General features: G+C 39.4%; 3 protein-coding genes across 3 annotated transcripts; 1 reads left to right on the top strand and 2 right to left on the bottom strand.

Annotated features, from left to right (window-relative positions):
- Window positions 1-3,201: 3,201 nt before the first annotated feature.
- LOC139725869 (histone H4) lies at window positions 3,202-3,615 on the bottom strand. Its single transcript, XM_071636947.1, has one exon. The coding sequence runs from the start codon at window positions 3,589-3,591 to the stop codon at window positions 3,280-3,282; it is 312 nt and encodes a 103-aa protein (XP_071493048.1). The 5' UTR covers window positions 3,592-3,615; the 3' UTR covers window positions 3,202-3,279.
- A 733-nt stretch (window positions 3,616-4,348) lies between these two features.
- Window positions 4,349-4,825, top strand: LOC139725870 (histone H3, embryonic). Its single transcript, XM_071636948.1, has one exon. It carries the CDS (start codon window positions 4,376-4,378, stop codon window positions 4,784-4,786), a length of 411 nt encoding a protein of 136 aa, XP_071493049.1. The 5' UTR covers window positions 4,349-4,375; the 3' UTR covers window positions 4,787-4,825.
- A 10,156-nt stretch (window positions 4,826-14,981) lies between these two features.
- LOC139725838 (uncharacterized) lies at window positions 14,982-22,527 on the bottom strand. Its single transcript, XM_071636917.1, has 9 exons — window positions 22,515-22,527; window positions 20,793-20,890; window positions 20,378-20,503; window positions 19,631-19,769; window positions 19,226-19,392; window positions 18,145-18,274; window positions 16,768-17,389; window positions 15,754-16,233; window positions 14,982-15,237 (listed from the first exon to the last, which is right to left on the bottom strand). The coding sequence occupies exons 1-9, from the start codon at window positions 22,525-22,527 to the stop codon at window positions 14,982-14,984; spliced, it is 2,031 nt and encodes a 676-aa protein (XP_071493018.1).
- Between the last annotated feature and the right edge of the window lie 207 nt (window positions 22,528-22,734).

Raw genomic sequence — 22,734 nt, forward strand, 5'->3', positions numbered from 1 at the left:
CCTCCAAAAGTACTGTTCACTTCGGGGCTGCACCCCTCAGTGAATAGTTATTATTTTGTAGTCACCTCTGTCCATAGTTTTAAATAGAAACTATCAAGGCAAATTAGGTCTATACATTTTATACTACAATGGAGTTGTGAAATGATGTCACAAAGCAATTGTGACATCATAAAGCAATTCTGGCATCTTGCACTTGCTTCTTAAGCTTACGTTACTCTTACACTTGCACTTGCTTCTTACTGTTACATGTCACTCTGTGAAATGTAACAATTTCTAGCAAAATACAATTATGACACCACAAAGCAATTGCGGCATCGCGCACTGCTTTGTACCGTCACTTTGTGAAATGCAACAATTTCTACCAGAACAATTGTGACATCATAATTAATTGTTTTCATGGTAGAAATATTGTTACATCACAAAGCAATTCTGACATCGCGCATTGCTTCGTACCGTCACTCTGTGATATGTACCAATGTGACATCACAAAGCAAATTTATGTCACGGAGCACCAGTGTGACATCATAAAGGAATTCTGACATCTTGCACTGCTCTACTGTCACTCTTTGAAATGTAACAATATTTTTAGCAAAACATAATTATGACATCACAAAGCAACTGCGCCATCGCGCATTGCTTCGTTCCGTCACTCTGCGAAATTCCGTATTGTGACATCACAAAAAATTGCGCAATTCTGACATCGTGCGCTGCTTTTAAAGATCCTACACTGTCTGTATGTAGGATCTTTGGTATTTACAAGTAGGATTCTTCTACAAGACGGCATTCACAGCAAGACTTTTCGCCTCCCATTCCCCCTCTTTTGTTTAGATTTATGATGCAAAATCTACTACAGGTAAAACAAATACATGTACAGGTACAGTGTTCTTGTACATCTGCCTATGTCTCTGGCTCAGAGGGCGTGATTTTCATTGCCGTGAGAAGGCGTAACTGTCTCAAATTTGGCAGAAGCTCGTTTTATGTAACGTTTAATCAAGACAAGTGCTTCAGGTTCAGCAGAAGTAGGCCCTACCAAAGATCCTGGTACTAAGTTCATGATGTAGGCACTAGTAGAATCTAGTTAGTATTTAAATTTTAGTACTGATTGTCTTCTCAAACTATCGTATTGAAATTTATGTACGTGTTTATATGTGTGCAATGATCTGCACATCTAACGTTAGCAAATATACACAACTCTACTTTATCAGTATGATTTAATCCTTGACATTAATTGTCTTTATAGTGTGAAATAAAATGAAAAATGTAAACATGATCAAACGCAATCACATGCTAATCAGAAACCGAATCTAAGCTAGGCTCTCCAGGTCTGATGTTGAACCCCTGCTTTAACGTTAGAAATAGAGTCTATACGGTTCTACGTTTATTAGATTCTACCCCAGACCATAAATCCTGAACCTAATCCTAACCCAAACTGTGACCCTAACGTTAGGCATGGCTCGATTGGGCCACCAAAATCCTAAATTTCAAATTTTTGGTGGCCCGAGAGAAAAATTTGGTGTCCCGAAAAAAACAACAATAAAAAACATTAAAAGTTCTTTTTTTTTTTAATGAGTCAAATATTTAAGATTTATGATAGTAAGAATTAGAAGTTGGACATATCTACTCATATTATTAAACTTCAACAAACTTGCAACACTCACTCTCAGGCATTCATTCAGTCCTTTTCATCCATCCTTTGAACAAATTCAACTGCTAATTTCCAGCGCAAAAAGTTATGAATTTATTGACATACTTTTCCAAAAAATTAGGTGGCCCGAGGCGGGCCACCAAATTTGCCCTTTTTTAAAATTTGGTGGCCCGACTTTCATTTTTTGTCGAGCCCTGCGTAAGGCCTAGGCTAAATAAACCAAAGGTTATCCTACTCCTAGCCAATCTTTTACTCTAACCCTTATCACTAAACCGTAAACGTAACCAGTGCTAGCGGTGGTGGTGGGGGGGGGGGGGGGGGGGGGAGGGGGGTAGTCGCCCTGAGGGAACTTATTATGTTTAGGTATGGTTTTTATTTTAACTTTGTGTGTGTGTGTGTGTGTGTTTTCCTTTTTCATCAGCCACTGTTGCCATTGTAGGACCGTTGGAAACCACTTGACGTTTCAATTAGGAGTTTCCAGTTTTCAGGTTACTGAGTACAATCTGCTAGTATTTTTCCTTCAACGACCGTTCAGCTATTGTTCAAACGCCACGTTCTCGGCTAACAGAAAAAACAAAAACAAATAAATTTCAGTCACTGCCTTCATATCATTGCCATTGGTCTTAAATCGCAAAAATTCTGCAATATGAAGACTTACAGGTGAAGATGTAATGTTGAAGACTGACTGCGTTCAACTTTTGGTTCTGGCAATAGTCCCTTTCTGCTCGGTTTGATGAGTTAAATGCGACTCGGTCGAGAGGAACTCGGGAGAACTACATCTTTAACAGTCAATGGATTTGAGATTTGTGCGCATGCGCTGGCCGTCAAGTCGTGTAGCTTTGTGGCAAGGCCTTATCATACTGTTGGCAAACCCTCTCGCTGTATATTGCGTTGCTTTCTGGGTGGGTGCGCGCGCGCAGGCCTTGTCAGAAGGCTAAACGCATTGCGACTCCGCCAGCACATGAATATTTACGTGCGCAGTGTACTGCATACTGATTTCGAAAATGGTGAATGGGATGGGGAGCTAGGACTACGGACCCGTATATGGCCGTGAAAAAAACGTTTTTTCAAGATCATTGGACCAGTGTGAACAAGAACAAGGTGAACGAAGGGTATTAATTAGATCTAGAGCTCTATTTGTTACAGCTTAAGACTCTAACGTTAGAGAATCTAGATTCTAATATCCGTGCTAACTCAAGATAAGAGGTCTGTAACACTACAGTTAGAATTAGGAGTAACAATAGGAGGCAACTGTTTTGTTTGGTGGATATTCCTTATAGATCTAGATTTCTACACAACAGTAACGACTAACGTTAGGCCTATTCGAGTTCGATTTTGCACGCTCCCGCGCAGCTCCTGCGCCCGGGCGTTACATTCGCTTTAAAAATAGAAAACCTTTCGGCACGATTGGGGAAAAGAAAAAAAAACCGCATAACGTTTTAGACATCTAACTGTTAGTAATTCTACTTCAATACTCTCAACTTCGTGAGTTCTAAAAGAAAGTAGAAACACCACACTTCAGACGTGTCGTTGACGAATAGAAGTTCTAGATCGAGTTTTCTTTGGATTCTTTCTTGAATATTTGGTGGCTCTAAAAAGAGCCGTTGTATTCGCCAGAAGCAGGAAGAAGCTTCTTAACCGCCGAATCCGTACAGGGTACGTCCTTGACGCTTCAGAGCGTAGACGACGTCCATGGCGGTGACGGTCTTGCGCTTGGCATGCTCGCAGTAGGTGACGGCATCACGGATGACGTTCTCGAGGAAGACCTTGAGGACACCACGGGTCTCTTCGTAGATGAGACCGCTGATGCGCTTGACACCACCGCGGCGAGCCAGACGGCGGATAGCGGGCTTGGTGATTCCCTGGATGTTATCACGCAAGACCTTGCGATGACGCTTGGCGCCTCCCTTTCCGAGTCCCTTGCCTCCTTTACCACGTCCAGACATGATTTCAGTTTTAGTTGGTTTCACGACTAGTTCAACCTGTGATATTCGTTGGAAATTTTGGCGTATATATAGCTAAATTGCGGACGTAGCTGTAGTCCATATACATATTGAAGAGAGCCGCCTATCGGCGATACAGTGCCATTGGGTAATTTGCATAACACTCGAGAGTGAAAAATGCACGTTTACAGTTGGATAAATATTGCAGAGAATATTTTGCATCTTTACTTGATCGAATGCTTCTAAACAGCTATACTGTATGTGCAAATTACAATGTTCTATTGCAACGGAGTATTATTTCTAGTAAAATCTCTTGAAAATATGAGAATTTATAAGTATAAATATAGTCTCAGTGCTGGGAACCGAGGGGATTAATGCATAATTCATGAGCAAGGCAAACGTACGAAAGCACGAGATTGCATGTTGGAGCCGAACTTGCGTCATTATTTATACCTCAAAAATGTTGAATATCTAGTAATTATGGGTATGGTTATCTCATGAATACTTGTATTAATTGAAATTTTGGGTTTAAATATCATATACATGAACAAACAGCTTGTATATACTGTTTTTTCTGACAGTGGGTCTGTACGACGGTCGCGCTTTCCGTTAGCTTCACCTGAACGACCAATAGTAGAACGCGGTACCGTTCTGCAATAGGCCAATCAGCTGCCGGGGAGAATTTGACCAATCAGTAGATGGGTACACTTGGGTATAAATAGAGCGCGGAAATTTTGAATCAGTAATTGTGACCTTCTGTCTAACGCAGCAAGTCAGTTCTATCAACATGGCACGTACCAAGCAGACCGCACGCAAATCTACCGGAGGAAAGGCTCCCCGCAAGCAGCTCGCCACCAAGGCAGCTCGCAAGTCCGCCCCAGCCACCGGCGGTGTCAAGAAGCCCCATCGTTACAGGCCAGGAACCGTCGCTCTCCGTGAGATCCGTCGCTACCAGAAGAGCACCGAGCTGCTCATCCGCAAGCTCCCCTTCCAGCGTCTGGTCCGTGAGATCGCTCAGGACTTCAAGACCGAGCTCCGCTTCCAGAGCTCCGCCGTCATGGCTCTTCAGGAGGCCAGCGAGGCCTACTTGGTCGGTCTCTTCGAAGACACCAACCTGTGCGCCATCCACGCCAAGCGTGTGACCATCATGCCCAAGGACATCCAGCTGGCCCGCCGCATCCGTGGCGAGCGTGCTTAAATTGTCAATTGGTCGACAAACAAACGGCTCTTTTTAGAGCCACCATTCATTCAAGAAAGAAATCAATGCTGCTCTCAATGATCAAATACTTAGTATGTAATAGTAACATTAGAGGATCTACCGTAGATGATTTTGACCCCTTTCGACATTCACATAACTTAAGGTAAAATTTGTGAAAAAAAGAAAAGAAAAGTAAACAATGTTTAGAAATCTACACAATTTAATTAGAATGTACAGGTAATGTTGAATATCTAACGTTAGTAGCATTTCATATGGAAATTGCCAATAATTTTGGTTCTCATGTCACCTCTCTGATGCAAAAGAAAGAGAAAAAATATTCCCTACAAGGTTTTTCAGAACCGGCAGACACACCTAATCACACTATTCTACCAAAAATGTTCGGGATGAACTGCTAAAAAAACACACTTTCCTGCCCGTTTTATGATACCAAATTTTAGCATAATGTAAAAGAAGACCCGCTCTTTCAGAAAATATGAAAAAGTCAAGTTCGGCTAGGTTGACCCATTTCACTTCAATATTTTCAGTCCTCACGCAAAATCAGTGTGTGCGACTTTATGTTCGTTTTGAGGTGCACAGTCACATATGATGTTTTGAAATTTATTTCACATTTTTTGACCAATCCTTACGAATATTCAAATGTGAGAGTAGATGATGTCATAGTATACCCTAACATTACATCGCAATTTTTCATGTGTATGCTACTAGCCTACTAGTACGGTAGACCTCTATATAGAGGGATGAAGTTTGGACAAATTGTTATTTTTACCTAATACAAGTAAAAACCTGCTTTCATACCAAGATATATGTTGACATTTGTTCTTTTCAATTTTGGGTGGTTAAGGCAAGTTTAATATTCATAACGTTTCAGCTGAAATGTGAGATTTTCGTAATTTCTGTAGAACATTGTTCTATATGAAATGAATATCAAAATCTTGTGAGAGCATGACATTGTCAACTTTCCCATTTGAATATTCATGAGGTCTAGTCAAGAAATGTTTCCCCCAAAAATGTGAACTTTCAAAATGTCATTTCTTCCTTAATTCTTCTCCAATTTTGTCATTTTTTTTTATTGCTCTTTAGGGAATATCTTTCTCTTTCTGTTGAAATGTATTTACTGTGGGTGCACTGTTGAGATAAAGAGAAAAAACTGGAAACAGTTGAGACAAGTCTGGACAAGTTTTTCAAAATCTTTATTAAAAAAGAAACAAAATTCAGACTGGGGGTAAGGTCCCTGGTTTGTGACATATACATTGTAGTTCTATTATCGTCTTGCAACTAATCCAGTCATTCATTACAAACAAATGAAATTCAGCTGCTACAATGTACAATTTCTGCCAAACGATTTAATAGAGGCAGAATAAGGGCTTGCAGGTCAACCACATAAAATACAAATCCCAGTAGTGCATATGTCACACTAAATTTAAATCTATGTAAAAATGTTCAATTAAATACCTGGGATGTGTGTAATAGCACTAAAAAAACAATAATAACTAAAGTCCCTGAATTAACTTGATCTGGGAACAAGGGGGTGGGTGGGTCATCCCACAAGACCGACACCCATGAGTCATATGGCCCATGAGTTCAACATTGAAAAAAGGTGAATGAGCCATACAGCCAATAAATTTGACACTAGGCAAATAAGGCCTGTGAGTCTGACATGAGGCAAACAAGGGCCATGATTTTGACACTACATGGCCGGCGGAGCCGTGGGGGCCGTGGGGGCTAGGCCCCCACACTTTTTGTGCACATTACAAAGGAATACATAAGGAAATGGGAGAGGAGAGATGAGCTGAGGACCTTTTTTTTTTTTTTTTTTGCTTGTTAGCTCATGAAACCCGGAAGTGGGCCCCCACACTTTTGAAAACGCTCTGCCGGCCCTGCACTAGGCAAACAATACAAGACCCACAACCACAATACAAGACCCACAATACAAGACCCACACCAAGCAAAAAGGAACACAAGTTTCACACTAGGTGCAAACAACCCAAGAGTTCAACATTAATGTGTCGGTCTCGTGGGCTTTGTTTGCTTAGTGTCAAACTCATGGGCCTTATTTGCTTAGTGTCAAATTCAAGGGCTGTATGACTTGTGGGCTGGATGATTTGTGGGTGTCGAAGTCTTGACGTGCACCTGGGAGGGGGTGGTTGGTAACAAAAACCTGCATGACAGGTTCAACAAATTATACCAAGCATGAATAGAACTGATTGTCTTGCAAATGGAATTGATTCACTTTCTCATATCATATTCAAGCACAAGTGGATAGTGATAATTTTACAGTGACCAAAAATGAATGTAAAAATTACAGCTGAGCATTAACCTTAAAGGGTGTGTACAGTTCTGGTTGAGGTGAAGATTTAGCTTTTAATGTGTTGCGAGATATTCAGAAACCACTCTATGAGATGTCAAAGAGCATGCAATTCTAAGGGGTATCAAAAGTTTATTTGATGAAAAGCGGTTTTGAAATGGCTGAGATATCCAAAAACAAGGTGAAACAAAGAGATCCTAATAAAAGGCATGGCCTGCCACCTTTTATTATTATCACTATTTTTGATATGTCAGCCACTTGAAAACCAATTTTCATCAAATAAATGTTGAATCCTTCTTAAAATTACATGCTCTTTCATATTTTATTAGAGGTTTCTCATTATCTCACTTAGGAATGTTCAAAACATGAATCCCCACCTCAACCAGTACTGTACAGTCCCTTTAACCTTAAACGCTTTCTATAACAGATAAGGAAGCATATTTTTGCATTAGATTCTGGATAGTTTCATACATTTCTGAATTAATTCACCATGCTTGAAAAAATAATGACATGGACTCACATGGACAAGCAAACTTACAGTCAACCTCGCCTATGTCGAATCTATTTGGACTGAAGAAACAGATTTGACTTATGAGGGATTAAAATCAATATTTACAGAAGAGGACTTGAAAAGTTGTCGACTTGGGCAATTGTTCAATTCATGTGAGGTCAACTTATGCAAGGTTGACTGTAAATCATTTTTCTGGTGGACCATCATTCAGTTACAATAGCTTAAAACACAACTATAAACTACAGCACATGTCATAACAAACTATGTATGACTAAGTTTAGCACTACAATCATTTGGCAAGAATCACTGTACATTTAGAGGATTTAAAAAAAAAGAATGCACACACAAAAGCACAAATCAAGGACTTTGTCGTCATTCTGTGCAGATTTCTACATTCCTACAAAGCCAAACTCTTCCACGTATATATTAAATCAGCTGAGAGGTGAAAACATAACAGCAGTGATAAAATTCTATCCTTCGTTCATGTTGTGACAACTATCATGGCACTCTTGACTTCATTATACAGAATCTATCATGCTCTAAAAACTATCATTACATTTTAATTGTGCAGTCTACGCAAATAGAATGCAGTGGTCACAAATACTACACAAAGGTACCGGTACAGTAGTTGTCATGTCTTTCTTTTTGTATCGATATTAAAGTATGAAGCTGTTTCATAGTGAAGTCGATAATTCTCAAACAAAGGGGTTACATAATCACAACCTAAAGAGGGCAGACTATATAAAATAAATGTCTGTGACCACAAAGAGACAATTAGGCATGCCCCTCATAGTAACGGCAGTTCTTGCTCTCTACACTTACAGAACAATTGTAGGCCAACATGGCACATATTGGGAGTTACTGTAAAAGTGGAAATTTTCGCGGTGTTGAAATTTTCTCGCATTTCGCACAACCAGACACTAGCGCCAAAATAAAAGCACACAAATATTTTTGCTCGCCATATGTTCCAGTAGTTGATGTCTTGATTCCACGGGATTAAAAACATGCAAAACTCTTCTTACCCAGCTGAGCATGAAAGATCAGTCGCGCACAAATATATCCACTTTTACTGTAGCTCTCTAGTACCGGTACCTACTAGCATATAAAACCTCTCGTACTCTCAATTAGGGATTCACAATGTATGATGTCGTAACACTTACCCGAAGGTATTCCATTATACAATAATACAAAAATCTACATAGGGATTTCAGCTTCATATACATAACATCTGTATATTATCTCAGGAAACATACATTGTATAATGTTATATGCAAATCTGATCTGCAAAAATCTGCATAGGGCTTTCAGCTTCATGTGCACAACATCTGTATATTATCTCAGTAAACATACATTGTATAATTTTATATTTGATCTGCAAATACACAGTATATCAACATAAATTATACATTCTTCTCTATTTACTTATACATTTATATTCTCTCTAAACTTGTCTTCAGCATTTGAGGAATTTATGTACACCATAATCTTGCATAGTTGACACACAAAGTCCATATATCATTGAAAGTGCAAATTCAATTTCAGTTCACACATATTTCAAGGTGCTATTTCTTGTGACTTAAAAAGGAAGCTTTCAGAAGTATAAATGCACTTAATAGTACAGAACTAATGTCGAATATTAAACAAGCAATAGTAAAGAATAAAATAAAAGCTACTTGCAGATGTTCAGCCCCCTAATAAACAGATGATGAATTGATACATAAATTATCAAACCTTTATCATTTTAAGTGTTCTTTAGATATCAAGTAATTTGTGGCCTTCGTTTCACAATACCTTTACAAAGTCAGTTCAATTATGAGGAACAATTTGCTTATAAAATTACCAAAAGGGCCTACGTATATATGTGCAAGAATACAGTATGAGGACACATTATACTGTATTCCTACAGATTAAAAAAAAATATATATATATTTTGTTAGATCATCATCGATGTTTGACAGTCACCAGCCATTTTCTTACGTAGACAGTAACTACATCTAAGCCGAAATGCTACATCATCATTTTGCCAGCTTGGGCTACGAAAATCAAGAACTGAAAAGTTGTACAGGGTCGGTAAAAAAAAAAAAAAAAAAAAAAAGTGCATGTTCTTAAAACACATCAGACACAGAAACAAAGACAAATCGGGTAGCTGACAGATTAACTTCAAATGTCAAAGTATGTGGGTCATGTACCACTGATTTCTATACGAGGCATCTGGATATCTCATATTGGCTCATTGACATACAAACAAGTGAAGTCGCTGCACCGCCATCTTACCAAACACACTCTAAGGGGACTTGCACGCATTTGCCAGCAGAGACTGTCGCCGAGATCATGTGATGTCATGAGCTCCGTACACAAGTGTATGGGTGTGATGTGCAAGGTAAGATGGTGGCCAGTGACTTCAAAGTGGTTGGCCTATGAGAAATCCAGATACTTCCTCTTCAGATCAGTGGCATGCACCTATCTCAGATGTATGGTAGCAAAATGGCAGTCATCTCAAGTGCAAGTATGTGTACATAAAACAAGGTGAACAGTCTAAGATACAACAGCTGCTCTGGTATTGCTCACTGCTCTAACGGCAAAAAAGCTATTATCGTTCAGATTTCAAGGTGACTGAAGGTATAGATGGGAAGTTCCTGATTTCAAGACGGAACAGCAAATGAAGAGGACGGCATATAGACCTACAGTTGTAATGATACTAATATCAACAACAACAACAAAAATAACTAGACCTCCGCCATAGAGATCAGTGATTTCCACCCATACGTGTACATGCTGAATTTTGCCTGATTTCCCAGTATAGATCAAACCTTTTGTTACGTCATCAACTTCAAGCTGTGCGGCGTGCCTGTTACGTGTATCATTCTCAACCTTTCCTGCAAGTTTCATCAAAATCCGTTCACAACCCTTGGCGGAGGTAATAATTGTAATAATTATATAATAATAGTTGTAATAATACTGATAATAACAACAACAACAAAAATAACTAGACCTCCGCCATAGAGATCGGTGATTTCCACCCATGCGTGTACATGCTGAAAATCGCCTGATTTCCCAATATAGAAGCCTTTTGTTACGTCATCAACTTCAAGCTGTGCGGCGTGCCTGTTACATGTATCATTCTCAACCTTTCCTGCAAGTTTCATCAAAATCCGTTCACAACCCTTGGCGGAGGTAATAATTATAATCATTAATGCAGTGTAAAATAGTTATCTATGTGCTCGACAGAACTTCTGTCTTAAACATCAGGAAAAAAAAGTTTTCAAAGATTTTATGAATTGCTTAGTGTCTGTCTCAGCCCCAAGTTTGTCTGGCAACCTATAGACGAGGTTCCTTGACATCACAAAACGCATTGCCTGCTGGGCAAAAACAAAAGAAAGCTGTAAAGCACCTAGTCTCCAGCTATTAACTAGCAGTACACTTACCACATACCCATCTGCCTGGCTGGCCTAAAGAATAATACTGCATAATTCAAGATGCTATTTTTGTGTACAGATACATGTATTTTTTACAAATGAAGAGGTCACAGAAATGTATTCATTGCAAGATGTTGTTTTCGCGAATTGACACTGACGCTATTGTAAATGCATTTTGCCCTAGTGCATGGTGACATTTTTGCATGTTGTTAAATTCATAATCCAATAGTGATTCACAAAATTCATGAAAATTAAACCCTCATGAAAATAAGTGCTTTGACGATGGGATGTCAGACCATAACCCCTATGTGTATACCAAACATATCCGGCGCCCTGCAGCATGGGGTTAGTGGGATGTCAGTGGAACCTTGTCCATTCCATAAAACAGGAAAATGATCTCCATTGTACAGACAGATGAAACTAGTACAGTAGGTAAATGCTTATTAAAAGAGCGGAGACAGCAGAACTGCAAATTTTCAAGGGATTATACCCCAACAAACTGCAATGAGCTCTCGGCATATGTTGTTAACACTTAATTGGTGTGGACACAATAGAGAATATTGTCCCTGATTTGATGCGCTTTTCCCTGAACGTGCATTAATCCCTCCAAACTTTTATTTCATTGTGATCTTTCTATTTCTTACTTGCTTTGATATGCCTGAAGATCGAGAGTGATGAGAGGTAGGATTAATATGCAAAGATGAAAATTTGTTCACTTCCACAGAACTGCCACTTTTTCAAGGGTGCATGGCAGAGTTATGATTAACACCTTGATTTATATTATTTGCTTTATCAACAACAACAAAAAAAACCTGAAATTCCACTCAAGCTGCAAAAATGTGATTGTCTGAGCAAACCTGAGCAAGAAATGACAATTGACAGAGGTCAAAGGTCATGACTTTTGCCATGCTAGTAGATTACTACAATTACCATCACATAGATCCCTTTAACATGTTACCCACATTCAGGTCTCTTCTTATGAATATATTATACAAATATACTTGGCCTTGAGAGTTTCTTGTTAAAACTATGGGCAGAGGTGACTCCAAAATAGTACTATTCACTGAGGGGCGCAGCCCCGAAGTGAATAGTACTTCTTTGGTGACGTCATTTTGCAAATAGTACTTCACAGAGTGTCAAACACACCAACATTCTAAAATAGTTCAAAATACCTATAATCACGTGAAGCTCTTTTAACCAATCAATGGAAGACAAATTTTTGATCCAAAATATAAAATCATATATACTGTAAATAAAAATCAAATGAAATAAGACCCCTCCCCCACTCCCCAAAAAATAACAATAAAAATTCAGGAAAAGTATAAACATAAAATCAAAAGATATTGAATATGACATCATCATGCCTAAATTAGGTACAGTTAAGATATTTCACCTATGTATCACATATGCAACTCGTATAAAGAGAGAATGGAGGTTCTCGCATGACTATTATGCTGAAACTGCCCATAGCTCATAACTTACAATCACTATTTACATAGTATGACTATTATGTACATCGTACGATAAAAAAGTCTATACATATGTAACAGACCAGTTAGGGTAATCTCTGCAACCAAGCAACATACAATTTGAATTGGCATTAGTGCCTTACTTGAGTCTGGTTTTGAGCCTAATCTTGTGGGTCTGAGAGGTGTTGACTATGCTCTCATTTTTTTTTTTCTTTTTGCTGAGGTACAAAACCCTATTGTGTGGCTCACACACCCTATTGTTTTAGTGAAAGCATGCAGCATTGACCATAAAGTGTTCAGGGTTGTGTGTAGTCAGCAAAATGTGGCTGGGGACCAGTGAAACACTTGGAGCAGGATGGATGGAAGCATGTCCTAGCTCAAAAGTTCAAAAAAAAATAAAAAATGAGAGCATAGTCTACACATCTCAGACTCACAAGATTAGACTCAAAACTAGACTCAAGTAAGGCACTAATGCCAATTCAAATTGTACGTCGCTTGGTTGCAGAGATTACCCTAACTGGTCTGTTACACATATTTCAAGTTTCATTAGAAATATTTGAACTCTTTGGCCTCTCAAGCTGCCCGCCTCTTCTCCTTTCTTTTGTTCTGTTATGGCATACTGTAAAACGAGAAATTTTCGCGTGGATTTTAATTTCGCGAATTTCGCGAGCGCCAAAATTCGCGAAATTAAAATGCACACGAAAGTTTTTGTCTACACTGCATGCATTGAACACCAGTGGCACTTCGCGAAAATTTCATGCCACGAAAAGGGCTGTCGGCTCCAATTTGCGAAAATTTCATGCCGCGAATATATCATGTTTTACAGTATATTTCAGAAGTAGGATATTTTAGCGAAGAGGGTACTCTAAGACAAATTTGCAAGTGCTTAAATTAGCGATCAAGAAACACAGTGCCAGAATGAAAGAGAGAAAAAGAATCATTCCTTTTCGGAAGAAAACTTATAGTGATTGCCAGCATCGAGATGACATATGGCACATTTGTGTTCTTGGAATGTGACAGAATGAAATTAACAGCCTTTTTTCTTGTGGCAAATGTGGCACTAAAATTGGGCACATGTCTTCAGTGCAGAAATAGCGTAAATTCTACTCCTCCTTCCGTATCAAGTATTCTTCTTTGACCTTCTGTCAAAAAAAAGTCAAGAAGATTTGGGCAATCAGTAAAGATATTAGTTTAGAATTCGTAGGATATATACTGTCCTGTGTCCCGACAACACAATGCACAAGAATTTAAAAGAGAATAAAACCCCTTGACCTGTATCGGCAGCATTACAGCCTTTATGCCTCAAGAATGAGTAAATTGATAATTGAATGAATAATAGTATATACAAAATGATATACAATTTCAGCAAATTGGCCTTGAGATCAGTTTCCTGGCATATAAAAATCATAATGGAAGATTTTAACTCTTCCTAACAGGCAGTATATTTGCCCAAGGCTTAGCAACAGGATTAGCATAACCAAAAAGTTGCACATCCACACTCTATTCTCAAGTATTGATATGCATTAGTAGGCACAGATGAATGGAACATATGTGCAATTTGGTATTGTGGTCCTCAAAGGAAAACAATAGAATGAGAGTATGTCATACATTATGAAACATAGTAAACTGGCCTTTAGGTTTGCTTTTGACTGCTAAAATCCAACTTTGGAGGCCAGAACCACCGCACACACAAGTCCAGATGACAGACAACGTAATCCTGTCCTGCCCCTCTCACCCTCTCACTTACATGCCAAGCTGTGACAGGGTACCACATACAGCTACAACATTTACCCTGCAACAAGCCAGTGTTCAATTGGTGGTGGAGCTAGCTTAACAAGCTCGTAATTACTTTTGTAGCAAAGTTGTCAGTGCTACGGGATGTTGGCTTCGGGCATGATTTGCACAACATTTCTCACTTAGAAATGTGTGATTTCACATTGAAGTAACATCTCGACATGGCGTTTCTTTTCACATCTTGAGAGCTGACCAGAATTTGCAAAACTTTTCATCAGTCAAGGATATTTCCACCATGCAGGAACGATTGTGTTATGTGAGAATTGTTTGTGCATGTGCCTTTCCTCTATTCTGCTTCATGTACTTTGAAAAAAAAAAATAATGGCAGAATATATGGATGACTTATATTCCTTGTCAGTTACACACGGCAGCCTTCAAATCTCTCACATTTTCATCATGCGAACTCTGTTACACCAAAACAATCATGCTGAACACTATGATTATTGGGGCATTTGCTGTTCCACTCATAAACAAGAGAAAAAGTTGGCACAGTCTATAACCATAATTGTCATCGCAATTTTCCACCAAACTGGTGACCCTGACATGATCTGAACATGCACCTGTCTGATAAAGGGAAATCAGACCTAAATGTAAACGCATGCATCTAAATTTGACTCGTACCACCTGCATACTTGCATTGCATCATAACAATCACACATATTAAATCAACTCAATGCGTTCACATCGGATACCCGCTCGATCGTGGAATGTTGTGGAGCCCGCCACCCCTCTGCGTGCTGCCAGAGATGGACAGCTTGCCAAAGTCGCTGGGAGACGGCTTGGTTGCCAGGGGACCGCGGAGGGTGGAGCCAATTGGGCGGGGCCGCCTCCCAAGAGAGCCCACCATTCCTGACCCTGTTGGGGGCCCAACCTGGGATGGCTGGTTGTAGTTGGAATGTAGTGCAGCGGAGTTCCCAAAATCCAGTGGAGTTGTGCTGAAAAGTTAGCCAAAACAGAAAGAAGATGATCTTGTCAGAGCTTTGGTGTAGCACTTAGCAGCCACTGAAGTATACCCTGAGGTGAACTCTCAGAAGTATTTTCTCAATAATTGTATACATAATTGTACAAATTATTGTAACCAGAAAATTGAAGATGAAAGATAAGATGATGTAGTCTGAAAACTGTAACATAATTATGGGTATGTTGGGCAACACATGGTGAATGATTTTTTTTCTTTTGCCATGGATGTAGATCACTCCCTTGACTCAAGATTGGACTTTCACAGCAAGTATGAAATTGATTTTATGAAACCATTTTAGATAACTGACAATTTGGGGAGATATTAGAGTAATGACTCAATACGTAGGCCCCTACTAGTTATATTATGAATATGCAAGAATGGCCCTTGAATTACCTGCTACCATGCATATGGTGCAAGCAAAGAGACCTGTCATTTTGTTGTTGTTGTTGTTGTTGTTGTTGCTAAATTTGTAAGTTCATATTTCATTTACCTTTCAAAAGACTGGAAATCATTTCTGCTAAATGAATCCTGATAGGAGGTCCTGGGAGAAGTTGCCGGTAGAACAGAGCTGCCACCAGTCTTGTCCAGTGAGTGCAAGGCACCCCTCTGGAGACCCATGCTCTGTGGAACCAAGTCAGTTGCGTGACCTCCCTGGTTGCCACCATAGCCACCCATCCCTCCCGGGCCCTTGTGGTGCGGAGAGAGTTGGCTGAGGCGGCGGGAGAGCATCATCTCTTCCATGTGGTTTCCGGGCGTGGCCAGCATCACCTCGTCGCCATAGTTACCCTTGAGCACAGACATCAAGTCTTGGTGTTGACTGATCCTGTCTTCATTGAGCGTATGAGGTAGTGCGTTGTCGTGGGCAAAGTCTGACTGATAGGGGGCGCTGGCATCATCAGGAAATCCCGAGGACTCCATGGGTCCAGGGAACGTATCTCCAAATGTCTGTACTTCCACATTTTCAGAGAACCTGAAAACCAGATAATGAAGATAGAAATGGGTCAATTACAGCAATATTGATTCTATGCAAGGTTAATAAAGTTTCACTATTTTTGACAATACATAGCTCTGTCTCTCCATGTGATCAAAAGAACACATTTAAATATACCAGTTTTTTTTGTTTGCTTTTTGCAGTGTATACCTGAAATGTGGTAAGTTTCATTTTACATATCTTCAAATGTCAGTAAGACAATAACGTGGTCATTTGCATTGAACACAGACAGATTTGCAAAATATTATGTGCATAAGATATGTGCCATATATGGTCTCACTGTGTACGTTGCAATTGTCATCATGAAATCATTATTATCATCATCAACCAACATGATTTTATTGAAATGCATATAACTGCAACTGAAAATAGGTGGCAGCATCCATTATTTCTATATTTTATATGATGTATGATAAGTGACGATGCATCAAGCCATTCATATTTTCTGATTCCTAAATAAATATACTAAGGTACTAAATAAAGCTTGATACAGTTTCATGATTTAGTACTCACCTGACACTGCCTTTAGGTTTTCCTGATTTTATCAGTCTTGACCTCCGTATGTGCCCATTCGGCAGTCTAGTCGTCCGCGGGGATGCACCGTTTGCTGATGCGAGACCCTGTTGCCACGGCGGCAGTGAGTTGAAGGTCGACTGAAGGGGCGGAGGGGATTTGTGAGAACTGGTCGTGTCGATCTGGTGGGGGAACGCCGACCCCGAGCTCGTGAAGGGTGACGACTGCTGCTTGGAGGAGTCCTGTTGTGGTGATGAACCCTGGCTGAACGGAGGCTGCTGCCATGGCAACTGGTGATGCGATCCAGTTGCTGGTGGAAGGTGTGCCACGTTGGGGGACTTCTGCCTGGAAGTCGCCTGGGGCAGCAACGAGGACTCTTGCTGGAATCCCGACTGGAAGCGAGACGATGAGGGCTGGTGATTGTAGGAAAACGACGTAGCATCTCTCGTTATAGCGGGCTGAAATCTGGGAGAGATCTGTTGCCGCGGAGATGTGCGCTGAATGGGCGACGCTTGCTGCTGATGAGGCGAGGCCTGTTGCTGATGGGGTGAAAGATACTGTCTTGGTGAGGTGATTCTTCTCCTGGGTGAGGTGTACTTCTTCCTGGCTGTCACAGTAGATGCTGTGAGAAATACACAGATTTTGACAAAGAAAATTTTGCGCATGATTACAATAATTTTAAAAAAAAAAGTATGAACTGCATCTACAGTTTACCTGAATGTGACACCTTTGACTCTTTTATCTTTAATTTTGACAGCAAAACCTGTTTGTACAAGGTGTTTATGATAGCATTTTGTGGTGATGATTTTGGAGGATTAATTTAAGGACTTCTGTTGCCGTTTAAAGAATATATCGTCTAGTCATCTGGCTTCCCTGGAAGATAATTACAATTTGTACTTGCCACTTTTGTGGGGGAAAAAAAAAGATGCACATTCAAAGAACTGAAAAAAGAGTACTACAAACAATAAATGAAAACACAGCAGTGAATGCAGTGCAAGCATACAAGGGTAAAGATTTGGACTACACCCCACCTTGTTCTCACAAAATATAGCCCAAGGGTTTGTGCATTCTCACAATACAAATGCACAAATTTTGTTCTGTATTCCACATATCTATGCATCTTTGACAATGTGAATGTGTCCTGGTAGTGGTATATATACCTGTGAGAGACAACTAAATCAAACATAGCAACACCAAACTCACTCCTGACACAGATATCTAATCTGATCTAATTCAATCTAATCTAATCTATTATCCAATTCCACCCCCCCCCCCCTTCAAAAAAAAAAAAAGAAGCAAGAAAAGCAAAATAGAAATGAAGGGGACATTGCAATAAGATATTGCATTCGGACAACAACACTGGAATAGTACACTGACCTTGCTGGTCGGGCCCCAGGCCCCCAAAAGCCGCCGAGTAGACCATCACATTGTCCTCTCCCTCTGTGTTACCCTGGGCATAGGCATAAGGGTTGGTGGCCGGCTTGCGTCTAACAATAATGTTGTCATACTTTGGGAAGAAATGAGCAATCAACTTTGTTTGAATCACAGCTTGAAAAATTGAGACAAATTGGAGTTAAAGTCAAACAGCTGACATATAGAGATCTTAAACAGGGAAATGTTTTTCTCAATTTAGTCCAAATATGGTGACAAAGATAATGATAGACACTTTGCTGATAGCAGTCAACACATCTCTATGCTATATTTGGGTCCAGATGCAAGACTGGTTCAAAGAAAGAGTTGTTGTTTTTTCTCCACGAGGCACAAGTGTGTCTGCTTGAAATGGGTGAGCTTGCGTCTTTCATTTTAAGTTGAGGCATGAATAGTTCATCTTTTCATCTTGCATTCTTTCGTGTACATCTTTACCTATTTATTTACTAATTTATTACACCCATCATCTACCATATATGCTATATGTTTTTGTGAGTAAGATATTTCGCTACTCAGAACTTGAAAAGCAAGCTCTACAGTGGTTGAATTTGCATTTTATTCATTCATTCATGCATCATCCATCTATTCGTTCATTAATTTTTTCATTCATCCATCAATCCATCTATTCGTTCTTTCATTTATTCACTCATTCATTTATCCATTAATTCTTTCATTCATGCAACTATCCATTCACTCTTTCATTCATTCATTCATTCATTCATTCATTCATTTATTCATTCACTCATTTGTTCATTCATCATTCATCCATTCATTCATTCATTCATTCATTCATTCATTCATCCATCCATTCATCCATCCATCCACCCATCCATTCATTCATTCTTTCATTCATTCATCCATCCATCCATCCATTCATTCATTCTTTCATTCATTCATCCATCCATCCATCCATCCATCCATCCATTCATTCATTCTTTCATTCATTCATCCATCCATCCATCCATCCATCCATCCATTCATTCATTCATTCATTCATTTGTCTATTCATTGATTCCATTGCTTCACTCACAGCTTTCCTGATGGCCATCCTACTCCCCTTGATGTCTGCCGCTGCCCTCTTGTTGAGGGGCTTGACCGGGCTACCGTAGGTGTTGGTCCGCTCCCCGCAGAAGTTGATGTGCCTTGCGGCCGCCGTCTGATTGAACCTCCGGCTGCAGTGTGGACACTGGATGTAATCTGTGTATATGTGTGATTTATCAAAAATAGAAAGCACTGAAGTTAAATCAATATCAACATCATTTGCAGAATACACTGCAGATGTAACTAATGACTGCCTACGCTTGCTTTTATCACTCATAACCAGTTGCATCTGATAGCATAAGTGCTCTGGCAAAACATCTTGTACACAATGAACAGTCTCCCTTAGAGAACAAGTCCCTGAACAAACATCATCGTCATCGTCATCATGACTGACCTGGGTTGACCGATGGAGGCGGCGGAGGAGGGAGGGGTTTCCCCGTGCGTATTGCATGCTGGGCCTTCCTGGCAGACCGGATGGCATTGACGAAGTCTTTGTGGTTCCTTCTCCAGTTTGTCTGTTTGACACCCTGATTCTGAGGGGAGATATTTAGAAGATGATGGTCTGACATCATCACTGACATTATCACTGACACAAATTTGGTACTAACATTTTCTCAATGTATGTATGACAATCAGTGTGTGCTGTATTTTTCATTTAAGGATGAGAGGAATTTTGTACATTATTTGATATCTCCAACAATATTTGCTGGTTATAACTTATTTTTGCTATAGTTCAAAACAGAGAAAATAAATGCACACTACAATGAAAAAAGGCAAATAAATAATACTGCGATACATGCAGTTATCACACAGAAAAATATACTGACATTGGTAGAAGAAACTCTAATCTTTCTATCAATGCCAATTTTCTTGGCAGCATAAAATAAATAGGCCATGAATGCAGACATTCTCATTGACATTTTGGGAACCTTTCATACCAGGTTCCCGTATGTCAGTTGATGCTACTGGAATCTGGTATACCAGGTTCCTGTAAAAGGAATGAGTCATACAAAAGTCCAACAGGATTCATGGAGTTTTGCTCTTTGGGAGTCACGTTGAGCCAAATGCCCAAAGTTGATAAAACCTTTGATGGCACTAGCACAGTTACTGCACAAAAATGAAGAAGAATGTTGTTTCCTACCTTCACTTGTCCTGGTTTGACAATCTTAGTGACAGATATTCCAGTTCCCGAAATTCTCTGCCGACCAGACTCGAACACTCTCCTCTTGCGGTTGAAGGTTTTGGCACATATTCCAACATGCCTTGTCTAGGAATAAATAGAGGAGATTAAAAAGTTACCATAAATCCACTGCCAGGAAAAAAAATGCCATATCAATCTTTTCAATTTACTAGAATATTATAAAAATAACAAAGAAATGAGACAAAAAATAGACAATGCACAGAAACACAAGTATTTACCAGTGCATACACACATCATTTCTCTCAAATTGATGCAAAACAACAACAAACAAGGCATACATACCATATACCTGTATGCGCATACACAGAGCCAATCCTCTTAATCTAGGCAAATCAAAATATTGCAAATTTCTTACCAATACATCCGGTAAAAATGTCCTCCCACATGTGTGACAAGGCACAAGGTCTCCGCCCGCAGCCGAGCGTTTCCCACCGGCTGAGAGCTTCCCTGTGTCTGAAATGTAAGGTAACGAGGGGGAAGGAAAAACAGATTGATAGACAGAAAGATGGAGTTATAGATCAGAGAGCGAGAACGGGAGGAGAAATCAAAGAAAATGAATCAGTAGTGCTGCATTTGTTGTTAAGTTTGAATTAACAGTATATTACATATGGTCAATAAAAAACAAACACAATTTTAAAACAAAAAAAGCATCAAAAGTAAAACTAGCAACGTTAGACCAATGGTTTTGATTCCTTGCAATACTTGTATGGAGAACTGGGCAATACCAATTAAGTGCCTTGCTGAAGGGCACAATAAATGCTGCCATCAAACTTGAACCAGAGACCTTTAACATTGAGAGTCTTTGGTCTTGTCAACTAAGCAACAGCAGTTCCTGATGAGTACTGGTAATATCTAATTAAAGCTGATCAACCTCAAAAATACAATTTGTATTTCTGAGAAAATACTCCATTATCTGCTGCTTCCATTCTTAAAGGCCTGTAATAGTATTCTGCAATTTATAAAAGCTTAACAAAGAAAATTGTCACTGGGGTGACAAGACCTTGTATCTACAATATGTGAAATGTTCAGGAGAGCAAAAAATATATATATACAATATATATATATATATATATATATATATATATATATATATATATAACCGATAGATCTATATCTATATCTATATATTCTTTTATTAGTCTATAGGGTGTCTATATGTCTTGCATTTTTCATATTGCAGGTACAGCTGCAATAATTGTGTGTGTGTGTGTGTGTGTGTGTGACATTGTGAATTTCATAATTATCAAGTAACTTATAGTTATGATAATTATATGAAACTTGCACAAATTGACATAACAAAAAATTTGAAATGAATTTAGAGTTCACAATATCAAAGATGCACACTGCATTTCATATTGTGATTATCAGAGGCATTCCATAAACCTTCAATTCCAGACCATCCTTCTCCATCATTAAACAACATGTTCAATTGAGATGAACAGAGCACCTTCTGTCTTAATGTCCCATTAAGTTTACTCTAGCGACACAAGCACAGCTCCATGCACAGCCACAATAAACACCTATAAATGTGACCTTGTCAATAAAGCATTTCTGTAATATTAATTCACACAATATCAATAGTTTTACATTGAGCAAAATGAAGTATAAGAGAGAAAAACAAGAAGGAAATAACGTTGCCACTCAAAAGTGGAAGTGGTCACTGACACAGTCACACTCACAGTTTCATCGACATTGCAGAGTGAGCTAAACTTAAATTTATTTTGACTGGCCCGCACCCGGCTGCAGTTACAGTTGGGACTAGAATCTAGATTTTTCTTTCTGTGATAGAAATTCTCAAGTAGAAATTTTGTGCGGCATGCGTTAACCATGTGTGTATTAATAGTTCAAAGTAGCCTCATACATAATGCGTATGCATTGTCGTCATGTCATTTACCGGACGCTGCACTGCTGGGTATGTAACGAAATGCATTCACTGCCCAAAAATAAACAATCGTAAGGTAAGTCACAACACAATAATAAGTAGATGGGACCGACATAACAAGATACCGATGTCCTAATAAAAACATGAACATCCTACACACTAAGCATTTAAAAGGCAATGAATGCCTATCCTTACCTGGGCGTGACATGGCTATGCATGAAGCAGCATTTCAGTCATTTTTTGGTGACGCATTCAAATCATATTTCCGTTCAGAGGTGACGATGACAGAGTTCATATATTTACGTCGCGTCGCCAACAGAACAGAATATCCACATTGACCATGTCCGTGAATAGCGAAAGGCGTTGCGTAGCTAAGCAAGCTGGCAACCACATTGTCATTGTGCGCATGCCCAGT

Source organism: Diadema antillarum, unplaced genomic scaffold, assembly GCF_040938485.1.
Source record: "Diadema antillarum isolate AM-2024a unplaced genomic scaffold, OU_Dant_1.0 seq00000063_RagTag, whole genome shotgun sequence".
NCBI lineage: Eukaryota > Metazoa > Echinodermata > Echinoidea > Diadematoida > Diadematidae > Diadema > Diadema antillarum.